This window comes from Neopelma chrysocephalum, unplaced genomic scaffold (genome assembly GCF_003984885.1).
Source record: "Neopelma chrysocephalum unplaced genomic scaffold, ASM398488v2 Primary Assembly neopelma1_125, whole genome shotgun sequence".
NCBI classification, from domain to species: Eukaryota; Metazoa; Chordata; class Aves; order Passeriformes; family Pipridae; genus Neopelma; species Neopelma chrysocephalum.
In genome coordinates this window covers 1,668,793-1,693,563 of record NW_020897787.1, presented here as the reverse complement: position 1 = coordinate 1,693,563, position 24,771 = coordinate 1,668,793, and the positions used below count along the sequence as shown (strand labels likewise).

At 44.2% G+C, this 24,771-nt stretch overlaps 1 protein-coding gene across 2 annotated transcripts; it reads right to left on the bottom strand.

Annotated features, from left to right (window-relative positions):
* Positions 1-223: 223 nt before the first annotated feature.
* Positions 224-24,371, bottom strand: MBTPS1 (membrane bound transcription factor peptidase, site 1). 2 transcript variants are annotated; one of them, XM_027698168.1, is made up of 23 exons: positions 24,278-24,371; positions 22,222-22,711; positions 20,855-21,112; positions 20,246-20,449; positions 19,764-19,874; positions 18,272-18,381; positions 17,783-17,899; positions 16,721-16,788; positions 16,029-16,131; positions 15,179-15,330; positions 13,991-14,152; positions 13,284-13,428; positions 12,047-12,235; positions 11,339-11,511; positions 10,602-10,717; positions 9,427-9,583; positions 8,440-8,564; positions 7,929-8,006; positions 6,471-6,611; positions 4,014-4,145; positions 3,394-3,520; positions 2,591-2,721; positions 224-345 (listed from the first exon to the last, which is right to left on the bottom strand). In XM_027698168.1, exons 2-23 carry the CDS (start codon positions 22,406-22,408, stop codon positions 335-337), a joined length of 2,997 nt encoding a protein of 998 aa, XP_027553969.1. In that variant the 5' UTR covers positions 22,409-22,711; positions 24,278-24,371; the 3' UTR covers positions 224-334. The 2 variants fall into 2 exon arrangements, with proteins under 2 accessions (XP_027553969.1, XP_027553968.1); XM_027698167.1 differs by lacking the exon at positions 224-345 and adding an exon at positions 769-1,594.
* Between the last annotated feature and the right edge of the window lie 400 nt (positions 24,372-24,771).

The following is a 24,771-nucleotide window of genomic DNA, read 5'->3' as shown; positions in this document are numbered from 1 at the left end:
ACTCCCCAGGTTAGGGAAAATGGGTTTTTCCCAATCCTTTTTGCAGGATCCTCATGCACTGGCAAACCCTATCCACAGCCACCCCTTGACAGGCTTGTCCCAGCTCACGTGGAGGAACGTTCTCTCCTGCAGTGCCCTTTCCAAGGCCCAGCACCAGCATCCAGGATCGTAAGAGCTGCCCAAGAGCTCACCCAGGACCCTTCACCAGTGCAGAGCACTTACCTGCCCAGGTTGTGATTCTGTTGAACCAACAGAAGCAGACACCAGCTCCTGGCTCCTCCTGGGAAAAGGTGCTCACGTGGAGCAGTGACAGGAGCAGTTGGCAGGGAAAACCTCACAGCTTTGCTACAAAAGAGAGAAGCTATTTCAGTGAGGGCAACGTTAACCAGCAGCGCATGGACAGGGGCAACTTACTGCAGTCAATGACAAGTCACAGCCTTTCAGGCAGGACCAACCAGAGAAGAGCAGGTTTCTGGCTCTGTGACACACCACACTGTGCTGTCAGGTGCCATCCCCATGACAGGGTTCTATTCAGCTCTTTGGGAGCACTCTTCTCACCACAAGCTCCTGTGTTTTGAAGGTATCCAGAACCTCGTGCTCACTCAGGCCGAGCACCGAGTGTACAACTGCCCAGGTGGTGATCCAGAGGAAAGTTTGCAGCTTGGGATAAAGATATCGTGGGAAGAGGGGAGACATGAATATCTCCTCTACTCAACAACCTGCTCTCTGTGACTGCCAGTGGAAAGAAGAGCCACTTAGCACATTGTCTTTGCTTCATATAGATAACATATTTATTGAAAATCTGCTTCACCAACAACGGTGAAATCATGACCAAAAATTACAAAACATCATGGTAGTTGGCTTTATAAAAATAAACTGCAGGAGTATGCCTCACTGATTTATACTGGTCTCTCTTGCCCCCTCCCTTCTTTAATGGTGCATGTTATGCTCTTCAGCGTAACACCCTTCTAGAAAATTGCATCCCATCCAAAAAAATGCACTTGTTTTTCCTTAGCAGAGGTCCTTAAAGTGACTTTTCCCCCGCCCTCCCCAACAATAAATATAGAAAATAGCCTCTAAACAAATAAATTTTAGTTTGGTCAGCTTAAAAAAAAGGTCCATTTTCTCCCTCTTGGGATATGTAGTGACTAAGCAGCCATTTAAACAGTATTCAAGTCTTTGGTGGCTTCAGCTGCTTAAAGCTGCAGTTTTATGTACAGATGATCAAACGAGGTCCTTTTTTTTTTTTTTCTCTCCAGAAGCCAAAGACTGTGAGATGATGTCAGGTGCACGTCACTGGGCCCATCAGTGCTGCATGTGCTGCACCCTCACCGGGAGCGATCCGTGGCGCAGGAACGCCGCCGGTGACAGGAGCTCATCTTTGGCTGTCAGAGCTGTCACACTGAGGGTGTCTTTGGTGGGTGAACCTGCTGCATGAGCTGCGGTCGCTTCACTCGAGGTTTCCTTCTCTTTGGCCTGCTCTTGGCTTTGTTGATCTGCACCACAAAGAAGGCCAGGACCACCATGGCCCCGAGGAAGGCGAAGACCGGGATGGTCTGTCCCACGTCCTGGTTGTACCGGCCGGGCATTATACCTGGGAAGGCAGAGGGGGTTGGAGGCAAGTCCTGACCACGTGGGCTCCCATGTCTGTGTGGTGCTAATGCCACCTACCAAAACTCTTGTTCAAAGAGCAGGCAGCCATTAATCAGATTACACTTCAGACAGAGAGATTAACAGCTGCAGACCGATTAGTGAGAATAAGACAGGATGCTAACGCTACAGAAAAGCACCAGCACTTCCACCTTCATCTTTCTGGGCACATGAAAGTGTAACCCAGATTTCCCCTGTAACAACAATCTTCTGTTCTGCACTAGAAGAGAGATGCAGATGCTTGACCATAATCTTACTAGTAAGTAATTGCTGCAATTGCAATCCTGGTGGAACAAGGGAAGTGATTTCATGCTTGTTCCAGACACTGGGGGTGGACACAGTGACAATGAGCTGTAGAAACAAACCCTTCATTTTTACAGGTGTTTTTTTGTCTAGCAGCTCAAACTGGGAAAAGAGTCCCTATGAGGCTTTCAAACTGCTTCCAGCTGGGTCTTCAGTGCCCAGCTTGTGCAGGAGAGCAGCCCACAATTAGACTGAAAGCTGGTTTGAGTCCTCTACAGGATTTGCCATTGTAATAACTTGCCCAAGGCACCAATCCAACAAAGACTGGACTCTGCTTTTGGGCACTCATAGAAGGAACTTTAATTAGCAGTGGGTATGTGGCCACAGCTCCCAAGGACAGGGGCTGCTGCTGACACCTGAACAGTGCCAAAACAAATCTCAGCTACACAAAATGCACCCACCACAATCCTCCTCCCAGCATGTCATGATGCTCTCTATTGAATAAACTCTTCATATGCAAAAAAAGTTCACACTGTCAGCCTTTTCTAACACAGCCATACTATTACTTGCGTGGTTTTTGCAACTGAAAATAAACAGTGGCCTCTCATATGGCTGTGCTGGGTTTTGGGGTTTTTTTTCAAAACTTAATACAAAAAGCACAACCAAACCAGCAATTTTCAAAGTTTTCAGTACTTACCTCCAGGAATGTCCCATGCTCCACTTTCTCCAGGGGACAATGGTCTCACTTGGGGTCGGTTCTGTCGAAAACTGGGCAGTGCCACTTTATCCAGGTCAATTGACAGTAATTTTTGATGTTTCCAGAGGTTGCTAGAAAAAATTTAAAGACAGAGGTGTCTGCCCACTTACTGGTAATGCAAGGAATTCTCTAGCAAGAGAATTCATATAGAAATTCTGTCACACACAGAAAGTGACAGTTGAAACCTACACCTAATTCACTAGTTTGGACCCAGATGACAATCTGCTCCATTCTTTAGGTTCTGCAGTTTGCAGGTCTCCAAACCTAATCTCAGACACCACAGGGACACAACCCAGATGAGCAACTATTTACTAACAACTCTCTTTGTTGCACACAGACCACCAAGAGGACCCATCAGCAGCTCAGCAGACAGGTAAGGGCTGTGTGCTAACAAATGACACGACAGAAGCAGCACTGGCAGAGCTGTCCAAGAAGCTGCTTCAGAAATTCCAAAGGCACACAGTGATGATGGGTTGGGGCAACACTGTTCACTCAGAGCTGGGATCATTCAATCACAACAGTGACTGGTGAAGCTATTTTTAAAATGCCACAGTTTCACAGTGTAGCTATTAGGTGAGTCACAATTATTCACTGAAGAGGTATTCATGATTATTTCCTCTTTGCAGTCTGGTAGTTCTCTAGGAAAGGCATTCCAGTTGTCCCTTTCAAAAGCAGATGGAAGACATAATTTTTCAGCTGAACTCGAAAATGAGACTTCTTGTGTAAGGAAGATGCACACTAACCTGGGGGCAGTTTCATTCAAAGGCTGTGGTTTGGCCCAGGACAGGTGAGGACAAGCAGGAAGGGACCGGGGTTTAGGGTCTCCCAAGTGAGCCTCGAGCACCTTTGAGTATCGATGCAAATGGTTACCTGCAACTCACAGCAGAGAGAGGCTGGTTACCAAACACAGGCAGGATGAGAGTTACCAGCATTCACCCCAGGCAACAGTGCTGCTTAGTGACTGTGACTCACAGCTACATCTCAGTGAGAATTAACCAAAGGGTACCTTACAAAACAGTTCGAGTCTGCACCTGCCACGGCAGGTAATCCAAGTTTTGCTGGCAGCACGTGAGATAAGACTGAATCCTTTCTAACTGCTCTGTAGCCAGTAACTAGAATGCTCCCTAGCAGAACCAGGCATCTAAATATTCCTGCTGTAAGAACAGAACATTTTCTTTAGTCTAACCACAACTACATCACGACAAAACCTCACAGTAAGTGCCCTCTTCTAGTAAAATAACAGACCATAGCAGAGCTCACAACAAACTGCCCTCACTGGCATGTAACTCCAGGGGTCTGCCCCAGGCTTCCCACCCTGGCAGTCCCTCAGTTGAGGGCTCTGCTGGGTGGTGAAGGCTCTCACCTTCCATCCTCTCGGGGAGGGAGTGTCCTGCTCCCGACGGCGGGCGCTGCCTGTTCTCGGAGTGGCTGAGGCTGGGTGGCATCACCCCGTAGGACGTGTACTGCAGCAGGGAGTCCAGCAGCCAGAAGCAATCTGTGGATTTCACAGCCCCAAAACAAGCAAGACATGCATTATGCCACGTTTAAAATGGCTTATCTTTCTGTTAAGAAGGCCCCAGTGACACTCAGAAGGACAATCTGTTTTTCTGGCTCTTGCTTTTCTCCTGAAGTTCTGGGCCTCGTCTTTCAGAAAGATGCAACTTCCCACACACTGTCCCCAAACACAGAATTAATCTGGTCAGTCCTAAAATATCTTCTCTTTTGTACCAAACCAGGCTCCTTTGGGGAGCAGGACATAAAACAGTAGGTCTCAAATAGAGGAATTCCAGGTTGTGCAAGGCTGTCCAAGTCCTGACAAAAATCATGAGGTTTTTCAGTGTGGAAACACTGGAAGCTCAGAGCTTTTGGTATCATTTTTAACAGCAAAATGGAGAACTAACTACTGTTTCTAAAGGACAAAATAAATACCTTGAAAAGCAAGAACAAGGTAGTGTTTTCAGTGCAAGGCTAAGACTCATTTGCTTTCACAAGCTTAGAAAACAAATAAACAAAGGGGAAACGTTCTGGCTGCATCCCAGGCAAAGCACGAGCAGTACCCACAGCAGCTGTGGCACAGACCAGCCTGGGAATCAATGCTACAATACACTTGATCATGGTTTTGCACTTAAACAGCACGGGATCCCTCGTTTTGATTCTCTCCTGAGTTACTACTGCCTTACTCCAGAGCTACTCCTAACAAACAAGCCCCCCAGCCAGTTAACACCACAACTCTCTAAGAGTTCCCTTTGCAGGAGGAGGACTGGCCCTTATTAGCTATTTCCACCACACAGCAAACTATTTTTCTCAGAACTTCTCCCCCCGGGAACTGTTGGCTGGGAATGGGAATTAATCTTCATAATCCTGGTGTCCCTTAAATCCTCACCTTTGATTTTTCAAAGAGGTCAATCAGATTTTAAGGATTTATATTCACAAATGTTAGGAATTCACCTCAGTTAAAGCCACCGATGTCTCTGCAGGAGACACAGCTCCTGGTTCACAATTTAAAAGCTAATTTTAAAGGATTTCTTTAAAGCCTTCCACTTTTTCTTGCTTCAGAGGTCACACTGAATTTGATGGCATTTGGGAGGTCACAAAGAGTTATTTTCTATCACTTAATTTAAAGCTATGTATCTTCTCCTATGCTTTGTGCTTTCAACAACCTAAAGCAAGCACTAAGGCACTGTTAGGCAGGTGCTGGGGCAATTCACAGGAAACAATTCAAAGACAGATAAGGAGAAACTGGAGAACTTTTAAAAAAAACCCAAAATGTGTGGAGAGAAAGAAATGAGCTACAGATGGGAGAGCTCCCTTAGGCAGTAACTTCCTTTAAACTTAAAAAAATTAGGCAAGGGATGGATTGCATAACCTAATATTTTAAAATATCAGTGACAAAAGCCTAAAAAATTATAGATGTACTTTTGATCACAAAAGGAAAATCTAGTTCTGTTCAGTGGAAATGAAGAAAGATTTTGCATATTGGATTATCTTCGTCCCCTGAAGCCACAGTTCTACCAGCTTGTGCTTTACATGTTATGAGACACCCAAGCAATCTCTTAAAAACTTGAGAAGACAGATCAAAGTGCTAGAAAAAAAGGTTTTACAAAAATCAACCACAGTGTGTAGGCAAACAGCATGGCTTCTCTGGGAGTCACAGAAACCACACACCCCCCTCACACACTTCCTACCTAGAGCTGCAAACAAACACTCTGACAACACAAATGGGAATTCCTGCTTTCTGACACATTTTCAGCAGCTGGTTTGTGTCAAAGTAGAATAACCAGAAAATAGTAATGCACAACTGAAATGTTGAACATCACCACAAATCCTCACAGGAAACGCTGCAAAGGGAACAAGGCAGGCTGATGAGCAAACTCAAAAAGATAAAATTCATTGTTCCATATAAATATTCTGAAAATGTAACTAGGGGAAAAGTGAAGGGATCCTCTAATGGCCTCTTCACAGCTCAAATCAAGCATGTGTGACTGTTTGTGCTTTCTGTAAACAAAAGCAGCCCAAAGAATCAAAAAAACCTCCCCAACCAACCCCTCCTTGCAAAAAACACCACCCCAAAACCAGCCTCCAAAGCTTGTGGAACAGAAAAATCTGGTGTGGGGGAGAAAGAATCCCATCTACCAGAGGGCTACTGAACGTGGGGGGCTCTTGTGTTTAACTGAACCTCACGGTGTCCCAGCAGAGCTCTGCAGAACTGAGATTCATCCCCAGGAAGGAGCATTTAGAGTCCCTAAAGCCCAGCTATTTCTGATGGAGCTGTAAAACCCCCCAGGACAGCTGTCAGTTGCAGACAACAAGGCTCCCCCACCTTTCTGTCGATGGCTGTCGTCCAGGCAGTTGGAGTCTCCGTACAGAACAATCCTGCCTCCACCTTCGGAGGGAACTTGGTAAAGCCCCAGAATAGGGACATTTTCAATGACAGCAGTCTCCTGTTTTAAAACTTCAAGACCTAAAGCAAAGCACAAATAAATTCCATAGCCTGCAGAGAAGGAAGAAAAGACCTCACGACTTGGATTATCTTGAACAAGCTTAGATGAAAAATTCTCGTATCCTCAGCAAAAGGTTTAAAGCCAAAATGTTCTGCTCTTTATGTTGTTTCGGTCCTTCTGCAGAATTCTGCAGAAAGCTGACTTTAGGTTAAAGGTTTCCCACCTCTAACACCTATTTCAAAAAATAAAGACCGATAAATTTCAAATTTGTATCTGAAATTTATTCCCTTTGCTTGAGACACTGCATTTAGACACCAGAAGCAAACCAGAGAGCTCTTCTGCTTCATGAATTGCAATGAAAAGGATTCAACAGAAAAAGCAGGTCTACTTGTCAAACTGACACTCTGCCTTTCCCTCTCTCACACAAGGAAACACCTAAGTCATCAGCAGACAGGGATATTGTCTTTCCTCCAAAAGGCTCACATGGATGATCTCCTTACTGTTCCAGAAAGTTTCTCCACTAGGTGATCACCTCCACTGCACATCAGAAGTCAAAACCACAATGAACTCTGATCTTCTCTGGCAGCTGCTGAGTTGTATGAGAAGCTCTGCACGTGCTTCTGCTCTCCCACTCAAACCCTGCACACCCCCAGACACCAACCTGACCTGCAGCACACTGACACTTCTGCTCATCTGCTCCTGCACAGCCCTTCCTAAAGGCTCAGCAAATACAAGATATTTTATTTTATTAACTGCCTGCTGCCATTACAGTTCTGAATTTCCACCTCACAAGGTATTATGATGAAAGTAAAGAGAGCAGACATGCACAGATCACTGAAGTCTGAGACCACAGGCCTCCCATATGCACAATATTTTCCCTTATGAGAGTCCAGCTGTTAACATTTTGTCTACTGAAAATTTCCTTACTTATCCCCTTAGATCACCACAGCTACCACGACACTCATGCTCACTGTGGCAGTGACCAGGGGATATATTTCAGTAGCACCTGAAATTCGTGACAAACGTGAACAAGTGACACAATCACAACACATCCCCTTCAGAGATGCACAGCACACGTCCACGTGGATGTGTTCACACACAGCAATCACAATAACAGACTGAATATATACACTGGGATGTTGTACTACAGAACACAGAGCCATGTCACAGCTGCCTGTGAGGCATGAACTACATGTTCTAGGCAAAATGAAAAAATACCAACCCTGTCCATGGGGTTTTACACTCACTGTTTTTAGACCTTTAGACTTCACAACTTTGCTTGTGCACCGACTCCAAAGCTCTACTTAAAACACAGAGAAAAGACAAGAAGCTCATACCTTGATCCTTGAAGGTCTGTGCAATGACAATGCCATCTTCTGGAAACTTTGCAATGCTGCACCCTGATGCATAATTCACTGAAAGACATCACCATAAAACTGCAGTTTAGACCCAAAATAACACTCCCTCCCCTCCCACCATAAAACAAGCCCAGAAGAAAACACTCCTAGAAGAAAACATTGCACATTTATGTGCAGGAATTTGCATACTTTGACCAATGTGTGTATTTGCAGACGAGGCACTTCTCAGCACAGCTTTTGCAGGCTCACCTTTACATACTGTTTTCAAACCTTTCCATTTAGGAGACTGACATTATCTTTTTTTAAACTGAAAAGCTTAATCAAATACTCTGAAAACGTCTACAAAGGAATTAATTATTTAAGCACCTTTCGAGACTCTTGTCACTGAATTTGAGTGGTTCCCTTCACTCTCACCCAACTCACACCTCCAGAAAACTGTTTTCCAAACAACCCACTGTAGCCTGTGGAGGCAGTGGACTCCAGTACTCACTTTCATGACTTGCCATGGTAAAATCTCCTTCATACAGCCCATCACTAAAGGCCATATTCCAGACAGAAAGCAGATCATTGAGAGCTGGGATATTAGCACCTCCAGTATCAGGCATCCACCACTGCCTGTAAAAATTACAGTGGAACACTGTTTACTAATATACAGCATATACTTAAATAACCAAAAGTTATGTGTCTTCTGCACACAGATTTTTCAAAGTCACTTAATTATTATTATTATTTATTATATTATTATTACATTTCAAAGCCTTATTTAAGTCCAGGGCCACGTGAGCAGCTGTCTCTCTCAGACACCAGAGCTTTTGAGCAAAAGTTAAGCAATACCAATGTGAAGTTCTCAGTGCATTCCAGTTGCATGGAAAACTTCAATTTATTAGAAGGAATTCAGGTCTCCTGCTCCTTGTTTGGTGAGCTGAGGCAAAAACAACAGTCATTTTACCTGCTTCTCATTTTTCTAATGAAGCAAAATGTCACTTGCTCACAAACTGCAGAACAGATCTCTGTAGCTCAACAGTAACAGCCTGACAACTACAGCAGATACTCACTGGGGATACTGATGTATTTTTCTTTATATGATACCTGGAATAATTTCAGTAATGGGTGCACAACCTGGTTATGCTGCTTGCAATGCACATTTCCTTTCTATTCTGCTCCCCTTATGTGAAAACACGTCCATTTTTCTTTGTTTGCCACTCCCCCATTTCTTATTTCTTTTCATTGTTAATGTTCTTCTTGGCCTTAGAAGAAGATTACATTACCAAAGGGGCCTTTGCAATCATAATAAAATAGCTGTGCTCCTTAAGCTGCAGCTTAAGGTCAATTTTGCTCTTCAGGTAATCACTTCTTACGGGTAGCATCCAAGTGCTAACTTCAGCATGTCACATCTGGGGTTTTTAGGGTAATATGTGCATAAAATGGCAGTTCTGTGGCATTTTATTTCCTGAAGAACTGGGAAATAAATCAGTACCTTGTGTTTTCATCATAAAACTTGACTTTTCTCATCACAGATGTGTTGTACCAGTCACTAAAGACTATCAGTGAAAGTCCATTGTCGACGTCCCTCCTCAGCTTGGTGATCTCTTCAGGAAAATACTCTTCCTCACTGTCCACCATCAGCAAGGTCCCTGTGTGGAAAGGCAGAAACAGGAGCTCACCAGGCTGTTCCCTACAATGTTATCACTGTTCACACACCCCAGGCAGGAGTCAACACAAGTGCACATTTTGGCAATATCTGGTCTGAGTACCCTGCTCTGGCAGCTCACCTAATGAAGTCACATTTAAGGATGGAAAATATAAGACATTTTTTGTTTACAAATGTATCCAAAAATCATTCTGGCAGCACAGTGACCTTTTAGGGTGTTACTTACAGCTCATACTTTCGTGGTTTCATGAACCAAATGTCTGTGTATGTCAGGTGTGTATTTTGCAGTTTGGTCTCACCCAAACTGCAGGAGAACAGGACAATGAGGGGATTCACCCCTGATCCAAACTGAAGTGCTAATGTAGATGCACTGTGGTTAGAAGCTTTTCACTGCTACCACTCTACAAGGTACTCCACTCACCACTCAGACTGGCAGCAGGGAGACAGCAGTCACACTGAAGTGTGGTTTGACTCACACCTTGGAAACTACTGCTGCATTTTAGGAGACCTGACTAAAGTGCCACTGCCACTTTCATATAATCCTCTCCACTCCTGTGAACATGCAAACACAACCTTCTCTGCATCACTGAAAAAACACTACCAGAAAAACATGTTTTTATTCCCTGAAAACGTGCTTATGCTTTCAGACTGCTTCTAAATCCCAAGCCATTCTGCTTCCTGGCTTTCTGACTGCCCAGAGGTGGTGAAATTTCCCCCCTCAGAGACAATGCACTCAGAGGTGGGCTTTCCCTCTCCTTTTTTCATGCTAATGACAGAGCACTGCAGTAACTCTCCTGGACTGCCAAGCAAGCTTCTCCAGCAACACTTTACATAATGAAGTATCAGCACATAAATAATAAATACACTCACTGTCATCATATTTTTCTACTACCATGAGAACTTTTATTTGCACACCCACAACACTTTAGGTCTTCCAAAATCCAGGCTGCTTTAGGAAGAAATTAACAGTGTGGAGAACAAGGCAATCAACTCATGCTTACCATACTGACTGGCATCAAAACATGTGAACGGGGAACCAAGAACCTCCACGAAGTACCCCATGCTCCTCAGGTGCTGGTACATGTCCCTGAAGTTTGTGTGGATATGGTCACCATTCCTTAGAAAGAAAAGAGTGATGAGGACATTTAAATCTGGCATGCAGGAATCTGATTGCCACCTTTCTGACTTCCTGAAATCCTGTCCACCTGCTGTATTTACATGCTCCAAGCAGCTTTCCAAAAGCCTGTGTCCTGGTCACTGCCCCCAGCAATCCTCACTGAGACCCTGCTGCAGGATTCTTCCTACATCTATCAAAGGTAACAGCTCAGCCAAGCCTTTCCCTGCTTCAACCAAGTCTCCCTCAACAGACAAGGGTTCTGTTCTTTGGGATTCAGTCTTTTAAATTCTCATGTCTGTTTGATAAGTGAGTGCTGAAGCAGTTCATAAAGTGCCCCCCTTAACTTCCTGGGAGAAATTAGGGCAGAAAAGTGAAACAAAAATCTTAGCATCTTAAATGTGCATTTCAAAAGTTTTTCCTTTCATGTGAATAAAACCATAAAGCACAAAAAACAACCCTGCACCAAAAGCATAGAGAGTCCAAGTGCTTTTTGTGGATTTCTTAGAGGAGATAATCCCATGCCACACTGAAAAAGGCCAGAGCTCTCTGGCATTCAGTAAAGTTATCCCCTAGCATTAACACATCAAGAAATATTGATTTAGTAGAACCTGAGATAAATACCAATCTAAGGGATCATTCTTCATCCTCAGGTTGTCCCTGGGGAAGTACCCCGGTGGGTAGCGCAGGTTGTGGTACTGATCCCACAGGACTCTCTTGCTGCGGGGTGGGGTGGGAATGATCTTCACCTTTATTGGGAGCTTCACTGTTGATGTCTGCTCTGCACCGTTCTTGGACTGAGGGACAGAACAACCACAGTGTGAAACACCAGAGAAATGGAGGTACCAAACCCACCTTTAGTCACCAGTACCAGCTCTAGAGACAAAGAGGTGACTTCTGCCTTGAGTCACCACAGTACTTCTCTCTGCACTCAGCAGTTTATATTTATGCCCAGAATGTAAAATACTTAACTGTGATTTGGTTCAATTGTTCAAAAACCTTAAAAGCTTCTCAGGAACAATTAAACGTGGTTCTAGAAGAAACATATTTGAGTAATCTTTTCCAAAACACATAAAAATTCACAATAAACAAGTAAAATTATGAAGTCAGTCTCAAGGAGAAGTTTTCTGGTTTCAAATTATATCCAATTTGCAGTTAATCCTGCTCTCAACTACAAAGATCATTATTTGTACTCTTCAATTTCCTGACCCCAATTTAATTCATGCTTCAAATGACAGGACCAGAGCAAACCCTTAAAAACAAGGTATTTGTATGTCCGGATGCAGTTTGAACATTTCTCAACCCGGAAAATCCAAAATACACAGAACTTACTTCATTTTCTGCAGGGGATGACACTGTGATCATAACATGACCCTGAGCAATGCCTTCCCAGGATGCTGCTTTCTTTGCTACAGAGATGGAAATTGCCAGGTATCCAGACCAAGGCCAGAGCACGGGGGAATAGGAGAAAGCCACCTCAATGTTATCCCCGTTCTGGGGCAGGTAGGGCTGCCAGTCTGGCTGTGGAATGGAGAACACACAGCGTTGGTAACACAGCATTTGCAGTCCCCAAGTTCCACACACAGAGCCCTCTTCCTCTGCACAAAGAGGTAACAAACATTAGCTCTTCTGAAGGTTATGTCAAATTTAAAAATGCCCACATAGCTCAAAAGGTTGGCACTGTGTCAGTGAATCACCTAATTGTGACAGCCCGAATGACCCAGGCCACAGGATCTGCAGAGGTAGGACTGTGAGAAGTTCCCTGAGCAGTGCACTGCCCAAGTGAACCTGCTGCAGTGTTCTGAGGTCCTGGGCAAAGGTTTATTGGTCAGGACACAGAATCTCCTTTCAGTGAAGAGAGCTGACAGTGTAACAGACCCCAAATTACAGCAGTTGTGGGTGAGCATCACCACAAGCTAATGATCTTGGAAAAGAGCTTCAACACCCTTTAATGTGAGCTTGAATCCAACACACACCCTTGGATTCACCCTAAAATGTGGGAATTGGGCTCATTTACATAGGCTAGAATTATCCAACAGGTGCCTTATTTAACTTGTCTCAATTCCCAAATCTATTCTACATTTAAACTTAATTAAAATCCTCCCTACCCAACGAACATGCTCAACATCACTGGTGTGAAAGAACAGGTTTTGCAGCAGAGCTTGGTTAAGTCCATACAGTCAGGTCACTCTGACCATGGAAGAGGCATGATTTACAGTGTCAGGATTCTTTACTAAGATCATTTATGCTCCAGACCAAAAAAAAAAAAAAAAGGAAAGTCTATCCAAAAGATTTTAAATGCTATTAGAGAATACAAAGAAATCCCTAAGTCCATCTCAATTCAAACTGGTTTTACAAAGATAAAAGGCTACACACCTCTGAAACCAGTGCATTGCCTGAAAACTTGTGGACAAATGTACCCCTCTGGGTGCACCCTTTAACCAAACACTTTGCATCTCTTGCTCTCAGCAGTGACATTTGTTCTAGGAAATTCACAGCTAAAGGAATATTTTCTGGGGAGCTTTTAGCAACTTTAACAGTGAGAACTTGGAACAATGTTAACACTTACCTTGTCTACAATTCTCCCTGTGACTCCCATCCCATTGAGGATGGTAACATTAACAATAGTTGGCATCCCTCCATAATAGATGGGCTGAGAACAATAGGGCCACATGTAGGGGCACTCGGTCAAGTCAATATAGCTTGGACTCAAACTACAGCAGGAAGGAGGAGGGAAAATTTAAAGAGAAAAAAAATCAATAGGCAGAAGAAGAACATGCAACTACACATAACTATGAAAAAATTACAGATAAACCATGCAAGTCACAGAGCTCTGTCAAGATCTCACCTCACTTCCCAAATCTGCCCCAAAATCTTCTTCCCTCCCTCTCTAATTTTTTTTCTACATTTTAAGTTTTGTGAAAAGATTTTCACACATAAAAAAAGAAACTTTTCAGCACAGGGAGAATGTTCTTATTCTCAAAAGTTAAAACTTAAGTGCTTCTCCACTGTGTTCCAGGTTACATTACTCATAACATCTAAGGCTATAAGAGAAAATAAATCATCCCCTACACTGCTATAACTTAGGCAGAAAATACTTTTGACTTTTCATCCATTCTCTTCTCTAAATTCTTGCCTTGGGATTACTCAAGAGCTGTGCAAGTTCTTGTTGTTGCACAAGCACAGATTGCTCAACAGTGACACCTGCACCGCCTGCTCTCGGAAGGACAGAACACATTACAGTGCACCATTGATTAATTAAGGATTAAAATTAACCTGGCCTGTGGTTTGTAGCTGTTGAGGATCTGATAAGCTCTCAGAAGATCCAATTTGCCATGTCCTTGTTCAAACATGTTGACTCCAGGCAGCCTCCGTGCTGACGCAATCAGTGCCTGCTTCATGCTCGCCGGATTCACCAGCTCCCGCCTCTGCACTGTGCTGAAGAAGGAAACAATAAATCCCATCAGGTGGCCTTTACTCTAGTTTTTAGCCAGCCTTGTTTAATGCTCTGCCCTAACAGTCATTTGATTTAAAGAAAATCCAATCAAAAAAAATCAGTTTGTTGTAACGTCTTCTGTTCACATTGGTCTATTACTGCTTGATTTCTCACTGATTCAGAGGTAGAACAGCAACAAGTTTCTGATATATTTCTCTTATAAACTAGTAATACATGATTTTTTTTCTCCTTACAGTGTAATACATGATTTTTTCTCCTTGCAGTGTAATGCATGATTTTTTTCTCCTTGCAGTGTAATGCATGATTTTTTTCTCCTTACAGTGTAATACATGATTTTTTCTCCTTACAGTGTGCTCCATGACCCACAGTCATTACAATCAGGGCAGTATCCTTATATGCTAAATAAAATACTCTGTCTTCCAAGGGGAGAAAATACCTTTGCTGTTCAAAGAAAAATGAACCATTGTACAGGGGAAATGCAATGAGGACTTTGAATTTTTGGCACGTTTCTCCAAAAAAGGTTCATTTCATCCTTAGGCAGCTATGGCAAACAGGAAGGACACACCTGCCATTCCCTCCTCCAAGTTCTTCCATCTGCAACAGCTGACTTATGCAACTGGGTAAAAGCCATAAAACCCTACATCCCATAAAATTCACAAGTGTGTAATAATTATCTGCTACAGGTGCCTACTTTGATCACCTGCTCTTCTATAACACGATTAATATAAGCTCAGCAATTCCAGATGACTAAAAAATGGGGCAAAACTGCTTTATAGTACTATTCTTTCCAGTTATATTCTCAAAGATGTAACTATTACACAAAACAGTTCTCAAGTTTCTCCCAGGAAACTCAGAGGCAGCCAGACAAGGTAATGTGTCAGGCAGAAAAAGAGTGATTTTACAGTCCGAGTTTGTTTTCCTACATCTGAACACAACTTAGTTTTACTCAGTGAATTCCTTTATGACCCTCCTGATTGCTATCTTAGAGGTTCTTATTTAGGACTCACCTCACTAACAGAGTAACAGCCCCTGCCACCACGGGAGATGCCACGCTGGTGCCAGAGAGAGAGCGGCACCCACCCTTCATGCCAGAGCCTCTCACCCCAGAGCCATAGGTGACAATGTCAGGCTTCACTCTCCCGTAACCTCCAGGCAGCTCCTGGGAGAGAAAACAGAGGGGTTACTGCCCTGATGCATAATGAACACTGCTTGCTTCATCTGGGCATTTAAAGTAACTGCAGGTCACTCAGAAGTAAAATTATCACCTAAATTAGCTGAGGTTCAGCATCACAGAATGGCAACCTAAAGAAAGACTCAGGCTGTTTATGACAAGTTCTCAACATTTCTGCTGATTAGTATCTAAGCATGGAACCACTGACAAAATGAGAACCTGGCCACCACCTGGCTGCACAAACAGAACCATGGGATATTCCCCTCCATCAAGATCACAGTGCAAGCTCATCTGAAATCACGTGTGCAGCAACCATGACCTCAGTTCTACAGGTAAGTAAGTGCAAAGTTACATGTAGCATCTGGAAATCCTAGGATTTTTAATCCAAAGGACAAGGGCAGGCCTTCGTGTTTGCAGATTTAACCCCACCATGAATCAAAAGGAACTGGATATTTTAGAAATTCATCAGAAATGTCAGTAGTGGTCAGGATTAATAAGGAGACACCCTGAAAAGAACATTAAGTTTCTTGCTTAAAGACTTACAGTCTCTAACTACTCTGATCTCTCATGAAATCTTTTCTCATTGGTGCTCCAGCACATCCCATCTGCACAGGATTACCCTTGGGAAAAGGCTGCCTTTCCAAGGCCCTTGTTTTGAGTGCAAGTGTGGCTGGCCAGTGCCTTACCCAAGTGGTCATGCCCCGAGATGAAAAGCGAGCTATGTTATCTTCAAAGTCAATGCCACCGACTCCAATCACATCCATCTGGTCAGCAGGATTATTGAGGGTCCTACAACAAGTTGGGAGATAGGAACCAAAAAAACCCAACAAACCAACACCCAAAACCCAAGACACAGTCGTAAGTTTATCTTGGTGACAGACACGCTGCCACCAGATTTTTGTCAGATGCTCTTTTTAATCTCCACAGGAACAAATTTTGACCTAAACAGATACAGTTATACTTTACAACTTATCAGGCAGTTACTAACTCAGTAACCACCAAACCACATACCCTGAAGACAAAACAAAATCCCTTTTTAGGCATTTATTTTAGAAATACACCACAAATTGTTGTGGCTTGATCCCTTCTGTATCCTTTTAGTCCAAGGTCAGTCTGCTCACACTAACAGAGAAATGTCAGCTGGAAGCACTGCCACTCTTCTTTTACTGACTTTCCACTGTTTCAATGAAAAATATTTAGCTAAGTACTTCACAAAATGCAAGTAATAAGGACGCTGAAAAGAGTTTAACTTGAGTCACTTTCTATAAACAGATCACAGAAAAAAAAATGGAGAGAAAACTTCCTGAGCAAGCACAACTAATTCCAAAACCACGTAACAACATACTTGGTCTTCTCTGAAGTGGTCACTGAAACTCACCCATATAAAGGGCCATCATTGCCAATAGCAGAGACCATGATGACATTGTTAGCAGTCAGTTCCCAAACCTACAAAAAATAACATTCACCATAAGGCTCTGCCACCAAAAAAGAATCTTTTCTAAAAAACAAATACTCCATGGGGCCTGACAAGAAGTGAAGGATTAGTCCAACACCTCCTTCTTTCTCAGACTCACAAAATACTTCCAGTATATCCAGTATTAAGCTCCAAACTTACTTAAGATTATGTGACACTGCTGACAGAACCCTTTTATATTGCACCAAAGAAAAACCCCTGTCCATAACAAAGCAGCCCAGATGCCAAAGCCAAGCAGTGATTATGAATCCCCTCCAGTAGCACTCTGGGGAGTACAGTGAAGTCACTGTCAAACTACATTTCAGTGCAGGTTATCATAAAAAAAACAAGGAAGAATTTGTATGCCTCAAACCTCTTAATTACCCTTTACAAAGAAGAAAGACTGTATCCTTTTTTAAAAACTAAATTATCCACTTAATGCTTTTGAAGGCCAGACCAACAATTCAGGGAACTATGACATTTACAAAGACAAAAACCTGATTCCATCCTAACCTGAAACAAATATCTTGCCACACAGCTGAATCAACTACCTGTACCTTTTTACCTATTTGCTCTTAAACAAACTGGTTTAGAAAATTCACTAAATTCACACTATACATATTTTTTACCATTAAATAAATTAACCATGCAGAGATGCAAAAAAACCAAAGAAGGGTGGATTTCAGTTAAGCATCTTCTTTAAAAGTCCTCTTAGTTATCTGCCTGGGAGTCACTTCCTAGAAGTACACAGAGCATTTGTAAAAGAGCATTTTCCATGGCTCTGTGAACATCTGGGTTGTGCTTGGGTTTTTTTAATCCATTCCTTAAATATATTCCTAAAAGCCTGTACACTGTACAAAATTTCTCTCATCAAATGAGACTCCATGGAAACTGTCAGCAGGACCAGATGCAAACAAACAGCTCTGCAAGTCCAACATTTGTGTGAGGGATACAAACACCAGGACCACTTTATCTCCTCATACTGACTTTGTCAACAAATGGATGATCCATGAAGTCTGGCCCACCAATACTTAGATTCAACACATCTATCTTCTTTAAAATTGCATAATTAAAGGCATCCAGAAACCAAGACGTATATGAGACCTGCGTAAAGAAAAAGGGGGGAAAGTTATCATTAAAAAAATCCAGTGATTCCATGGCAATACAGACTGCAGACAGAGAGCAGAAACAAGACCAGAATAAAGCACAAAAGTGACAGTGGTCTCCTTAAATTTCTAGTGCTCAGTACACTTCAGTGATTGCTCCCACACTACACAGATCAGACTTCCACATACTATTTCTGAAAAATATACCAGATTTGCAAACTGTAAGAAGTCTTGTGGTAAGTCTCTTACAAATATCTCTATCCTTCTTACTTATTCATGTCTACATTTACAAGTGCATGCAATATTCCCAAAGGATTAATACAGCATTAACCTGGAAAGGCAGAAATTGAAACACATGTAAAATAGCTACCTGATTATTGGTGAACACTCTGAAAATGTGCAGTTCTGCATTTGGAGCAAAGCCCTGGCATTCCCTCATGCTGGCTATCACACCTGCCACAAAAGTCCCATGGCCTAAACCTATCACCGGGAGAAGGAAACAAAATAAGATGTTAGAAGACAAACATTGCCAAGGATTTGTAGTGTTAAGCATCACCTATAGCAAAAATCACATCAATTTATCAGACTTTACAACAAACCACAAACACTGGGTTCAGTCTAGGTCTTTTTGAATTGCATTTTGCTACCAGGTTCAGTGGGGAGAAAATTTGCAGCCCTGTGTAGCCAGAAAACCAGCTGCTGAAACTTGGGTGATACACTCTCCAGTCCATCCACTCCTGATTGCTACCAATGAAATCACGAGAGAAAAACAGTATTTTGGACAATGCAACTCACAAACTCAATGCAGTTTAATGCAAACTTCTTAAAGAATTTTTATCCCAACTCTGCAATAACCGTATTTTGCTAGGTATGAACAATGAGACAAGGAAACACCTTTTTTATCCCCTCTCCTCAAAAAAATAATTTAGCTTTTGCTTTATTGGACTGCCTACATTATAGTTTTGTACTGCAAGTCTGCCTGTGCAGCAACCATCCGGGCACAGAACAGAGAGAGCTACCAAAAGCAGGTGCTGCAATGTAAAGAAATACTACATGTGATAAAACTCCAGAGATGCAGTTTTAAAACTCCAGAGACGCAGTTTTAAAACTCCAGAGATGCAGTTTTAAAACTCCAGAGATGCAGTTTTAAAACTCCAGAGATGCAGTTTTAAAACTACAGAGATGCAGTTTTAAAACTACAGAGATGCAGTTTTAAAACTCCAGAGAGCTAAGACTGAGCAATATAAACATCTGCCTCGAACTCCAGAGAGATTAAACTGCCAGCTGACTCACTGACCCAAACTGTGTGGAGTTAATAATCTGTGAAGGCACACGGTCAGGGCAGGTTAGGGACGACATTTGCAAAAGGAACACAAACATACTGTGGAAAATAAAAAATTCAGTTATACAGAACAGAAAAACTTTCCACAAAGGTGCCAAAACTCTGCTCAGTTTAGGACTGCACAGTAAAGAAGGTAAATGCTCTCCCTCAGAAGCATGGAAATACGTGTGCCTTGTGAAACAGCAACATAAAAAGGAGCAGGAAAGCAAAGAGCTTTGTGGGCTTTGCTCTCACTGCCACCTACTGTGACAGTGCATTTACACCTACACAACATCTTCCTGCCCTGACATTTTGCCACAGCCATGAGGAGTGTCACATATGATTCAAAGGAGATTTATGCAACACCCTCCTGGAATCTTAATACCCTTTGCTGAACTCGGTTTGAGTACAAAGTGCTTGGGACACCGCAGAATTCAGCTTAAAATCTCAAAATATAAGGCTTGACCAGATGTTGGCAGCACAGCAGCAAGTGCAAACATGTCAGGGTCTGGAGTAGTTGGAAAACTGCACAGTAACTCACCGTCATCCAAGGTTCTCTCATTAGTCCAGTTTGTTCTCTCCTTTACATTTTTGAAATGTGGATGTTTCTCACTCAGGCCAGTGTCAAACACTGCTACTCTCACACCAGCACCTATTAATAGAAAAGCATTACTTTTTCTGCTTCAGCTCCATAGTAAATCTATTCTATCAAGTTGAAGAGAACTTTTGTTTAATGTAGCGTGCGATTTACGACCTCAGTAACAGATCCTAAATAAACTCCCACTCCAATTCAGAAATTCAGCCAAAGATCATAAATATGACCAGTTTCTCCTAAATACAGTATACATACACAGAGAGATGAGCACTCCATAAATACACAATGCATTTCAAACCAAATTACTCCTCAGTCTTTCCGGATCTGGCACCCAGTGAAACACAAACACACAGAAGCCAGTCAGCCTCTCCTCACACCTCACTTGTCTTTCCAAGGTCATTGTTCTAAGCCAACAAGCAGAAGCATACCTGTGTAACCCATCTGCCAGAGGACATCTGCCTGCAGGGTCTGAGCAACCTGGCGAGGGATGGCCCTGAGCAGGCGCCTGCTGGAGTGTCTGCCCGTCGCGTGCCAGAAGCCAGAGCCCAAGGAAAGGCTGGCTCTCCTCAAGGGCCGGGATGACTGCCACTTCTGAGTCCATCTGGTTTCATTGCAGTGCACCATTGGATCAGCTGGGCAGCATTAGGATAAAACAAAAAACAGCATGAGGAAAAACACAAAAGATTTGATTTTTATGCAAATACGCACATCATATTGTTACTACTGACTATCCATTTTCTCTGATCAAAATCAGTAAAAGCTTCTGGTTTATCTGCTAGGGATACAGAGGTCCATAGTCTCAGGTAACTGTCTGCTGCAAAGGAAGTGTTTCTGTGTTGTACACAGAACCATTGCCATGCTTTGGCAAAGGTTATGGCAGAACCATGATAATTTTCTAAGCAAAACAACAGGTTTCTGTAAATTAAAGAAAAACTGCAGGACACTTCTCATTTCTGCAATGCCACGGTGATGGTTGGGAATAAGGCTGAGAACACTTGCAAAGCAGATCTCATGAAACCACCCAGAAAATGACTCACACTCCAGATATTTGAGCGAGCGGAAGACCTTCCTCTGAGGTGTCACACGCTTGATGTTCGGGTGGTCCTCCAGGGTGAGCACTCCATCCTTCTGCTTCTCATGGATCTGAATGACTTCAAAATCGCTGGGATAGTCACTGGCCGGGTTGTTGCGAGGTACAATCCTCCAGTTCTCAATGTCACTACTTTTTAGAGCGCTTGAAATGAATTTACTTCTGGCTTTAGCTGTGAAGTATCCATTAAAAGCCACAATATACTCTGGAACAAGAGCACAACTCATCAGAACCGGTTTATAAGTAGCTTACTCGTGCATTCACATCACAAAGTCTGAATCTTTTCTTTATTTAGAGCAAATAACCACAATTTGAGGCACTTTTTAATTGCTTTTAGAAATCTGCAATTTATTTCTCTGCTACATAATGGGAAGGGGTGGGGGGTGTTGCATCAGGAAACCTGCAAAATGTGATAAAAACCTTTGAAAGGAAGGTAGAATTTAAGTATCATAGAAGATGAAATGACAGTAGCAGGAGCAGGGGAGAGGGAACAGACTTACTGTTACACCCAGCAGCACAAACTCATCTGCCAATTCAGTGTGTTTAGCAGGTAAGGTTTAAGGCTCTGCATGGTACTGAGTTTTAGTGCAAATGACTGACTTTCCCAACTCTCACAGGCACAGACAATGAAGCCAACCCAGCAGTGCAGTCCTTGGTGTGCAGCAGTGCTTTGGGAGCGGGCTCAGCCCCAGCACACCCCCACACTCCCCAGGCACAGCAATGTCCCTGCTGCCACCCCCCCGGAGCACAGCTCCACAGGGACATCCCAGGGACATCCCAGGGACACCCCAGGGACCTGAGGCAGCAAGGGCAGGCAGGGCCAAGGGGTCCTACTGCTCCCCCTGCCATCTCAGCAGCCATATCTGCCTCACTTGGCCTTTCACCTGCTCCCTTTGCAATTATTCCATGCACATATTATCACTTCCAAACTTAAGCAAACCCACAGAGACTTCTTGCCTTTGTCACTCCTTCAAGGCCCACTTGTGCAGTTACATTTCATAAAAGAGCCTCAACCACATCACCAGGTCGGAACAAACAGCTCCTGAACATACCAAACTTGCCCACCTGAGCCTTCACACTCCATTTCCACCTTTAACACCCTCTTTATTTCCCTCTCCCTTCCCCTGTTCTTTGAACACAATATCCAAATAAACAAAGAACCTCGGAGAAAGTGTTCCTCTTTTTGAATATAGAGAATTTAGCAGGTGATTCTTCTACAGAAACCCTGAATGTTACAACTGCACAAACACCACAAATCAGTGCCATGCACTTGAACTTCACATGGATTTTTTTTACTGCTTAGCTCTTTATTACCATGTTCCACGACTGTCGAGGTGAACTCCACTTTCAGAGTAAGGCGAGAACATCCAGGACAAATGTGAGCCTCCTGAGAGGAATTCCCTAGTCTGGTACCAAAGTGTTTTTTGCCACAGAGTAAAAGAACAACCAGAACAAACCAGATGTTTGCAAACTTCATGGTCATAGAGGAAAATGGTTTCATTCCAAAAATTCCATATATTCAAATCACAATTTTCTTCTTTATAAACTAGTTCATTTTTGTTTCAGTAAACGTTGCTTTCACTGTGCTGATCAACTGGATATTCTTAAAGCTGGGTCCAGAACAAGTGGAGATTTCATGGTCTTTCCAGGTCAAGCCTAACAAACAGGCTCATTTCTTTCTACGCTTCTTCTCCATTTTGTATTAAACGATTTGGTCACTCAGGATGTGGTAGCTGAGTCCTGTATTCCATTTCTGATGGCAAAGTTAACTCCCTAGAATTAGCAAAGCTGATTGCAAGCCAACCTGTAAGGCAGGGCAATATAGAAAATAATTAGATTCATGTTTGTGCAACTGTATAGTCTAAAAATCTAAAAAAACCCAAAACATGACACCCTTGATAGCTCATTTTAGAAATAATCAGGAAAAATGTTCACATGTCATTTAATAATTTTTCAGTAACACTCAAGTCTCTCCCTTGCTCAGACCAGAGCAGATGTGGAACACCTGGGTGTCAATCTGACAGCAGAACAGTCAACAGCAACAACCAAACTCGACCACACTTTGTGTAAGGGAAGCAAAGAGGAAAAAATCAGATTCGAACTCTATGTCAAGGCCTGGTAAGGACAAGAGATACAAGAGGAGGTAAACTTGCAGTCCCTGTGCTTGAAAATCGGCATGAAAAAAGTCTTTCAAACTTGTTTGAGCTGGGACATGCATTACTGAACAGGGGCACCCGAGAAAACGAGGGCTGATTACAGAATGCAATAACGTGAAGCTAAAGGAACGTGTGGAAGGTGTTTCCCACCTGGAGGAACAGCCTCTTCCCCTTACGTTCCAAAGTGCACAATGCACTCGGGACAAATTGCAATGCTAGTATTGTTTTACATTCCAAACACTTAACCAGCAACTGCTAGATTAAAGGCCATTAAGAGATAAGCAAAGAGAAACATTTATGCCTGGTTTGTCACACCAGCCGGAGAAGCAGAGCAGAACTGAACACTGCAGCTGTGACCAGGGCTGGAAAGGAGGAGCCTTATTAGGGGGTTCACACTATTTCGGGGAATGATGGACTGACCTCACAGCACAGCCACAGAAGGAAACCGGGCTGAATGTGACAGCTGTTGCTTCATTTTTATTTAACTTTATTTAGCATTACTAAGTTTTCCCTTGACTGACAACACCATGACAGGCTGGGGACTGTGATTATAAAGTGTCCCCTTCATCCCTAAAGTCGACACAGTTATAGTACAGTAGTAACTGCTGGTCTTGGCCAAGCTTTGCCAGCCTTATCACTTCCTTGGCTTATAACCCTTATGGCAATAAAATAAAACAATCATACAAATAAACAAAGCAAACACGCTTAGGGCTGATAACAGGTTGAACGCGAGCACGATGCTGAAGTATGATGGAACTAAGCGCAAAGGAACAGCACGCCCACAAGTTTCCCGTTTAACACCCTCCTGGCGAGGGCCCGGACGGGGCTCCCCCCCGCCAACCTGCCCGAGCCCCGGCACAGCTGCGCTCGGAGCTCGCCGCTGCTCTTCCCGAACCAGGGGACGGGCACGGGGATCGCGATGGGCTGGGACAGCCTCGGGGGGCACGGCCGTGGCTGTGCCGGTGCCCCTGCACGGAGCGCGGTCCCGCCGGCGAACGGGCGAGCCCGGCGCTGCCGTGCCCGGTGCCGGGACAGCGAGCGCGGCCGGCACCGACCCGGGCAGGGCGGAGCTGAACTGACAGCCGGCGGGCGAGGCAGCCCGACACGAGGGGCAGCGAGCCCCGGGAAGGGCGGCCGGGCCTGCCCGCCCCGCCCGAGCCCCCCGAGCCCTGAGGGAGCCGCAGCGCCCCCGCCCCCTCCCGTCCCGCTCTCACCGCTCCGCCGCCGCCGCCCGGCCCGCCGCCATCTTGGGCGCTGTTTACCACCGAAATCTCGCGAGAGCCCCGCGCCTGCGCACGCGCAGTGCCCGGCACCGGGCGGAGCCGCGGCCCGAGGGGAGGGAGCTGGGAGTGAGGGGAGACGGGACCGGTGAGGGAGATCGGGAGTGCGGGGACACGGGACCGGTGAGGGAGATCGGGAGTGCGGGGAGACGGGGGCGTGAGGGAGATCGGGAATGCGGGGACACGGGGCTGGGTGAGGGAGATCGGGAACGTGGGGACACGGGGCCGGTGAGGGAGATCGGGAGTGCGGGGACACGGGACCGGTGAGGGAGATCGGGAGTGCGGGGACACGGGGGCGTGAGGGAGATCGGGAGTGCGGGGACACGGGGCCGGTGAGGGAGATCGGGAATGCGGGGACACGGGGCCGGGTGAGGGGTCTGGCTGCTCAAGGAACACGTGGGTAGTACCAGAGACGGGGATAGAAATAT

Bases quoted from the DNA above. Each gene is read 5' to 3' on its own strand.
- MBTPS1 (XM_027698167.1), bottom strand. From the start codon at position 22,408: ATGAAACCATTTTCCTCTATGACCATGAAGTTTGCAAACATCTGGTTT. The intron at 17,900-18,271 runs GTAGCTATTTTA...TTCTTTACGCAG, and splicing joins GAGTGTTCACCAATAATCAG to GTCTCATATACGTCTTGGTT. The intron at 13,429-13,990 runs GTTAATTTTAAT...TTCCTGCTGTAG, and splicing joins AGCTACAAACCACAGGCCAG to TTTGAGTCCAAGCTATATTG.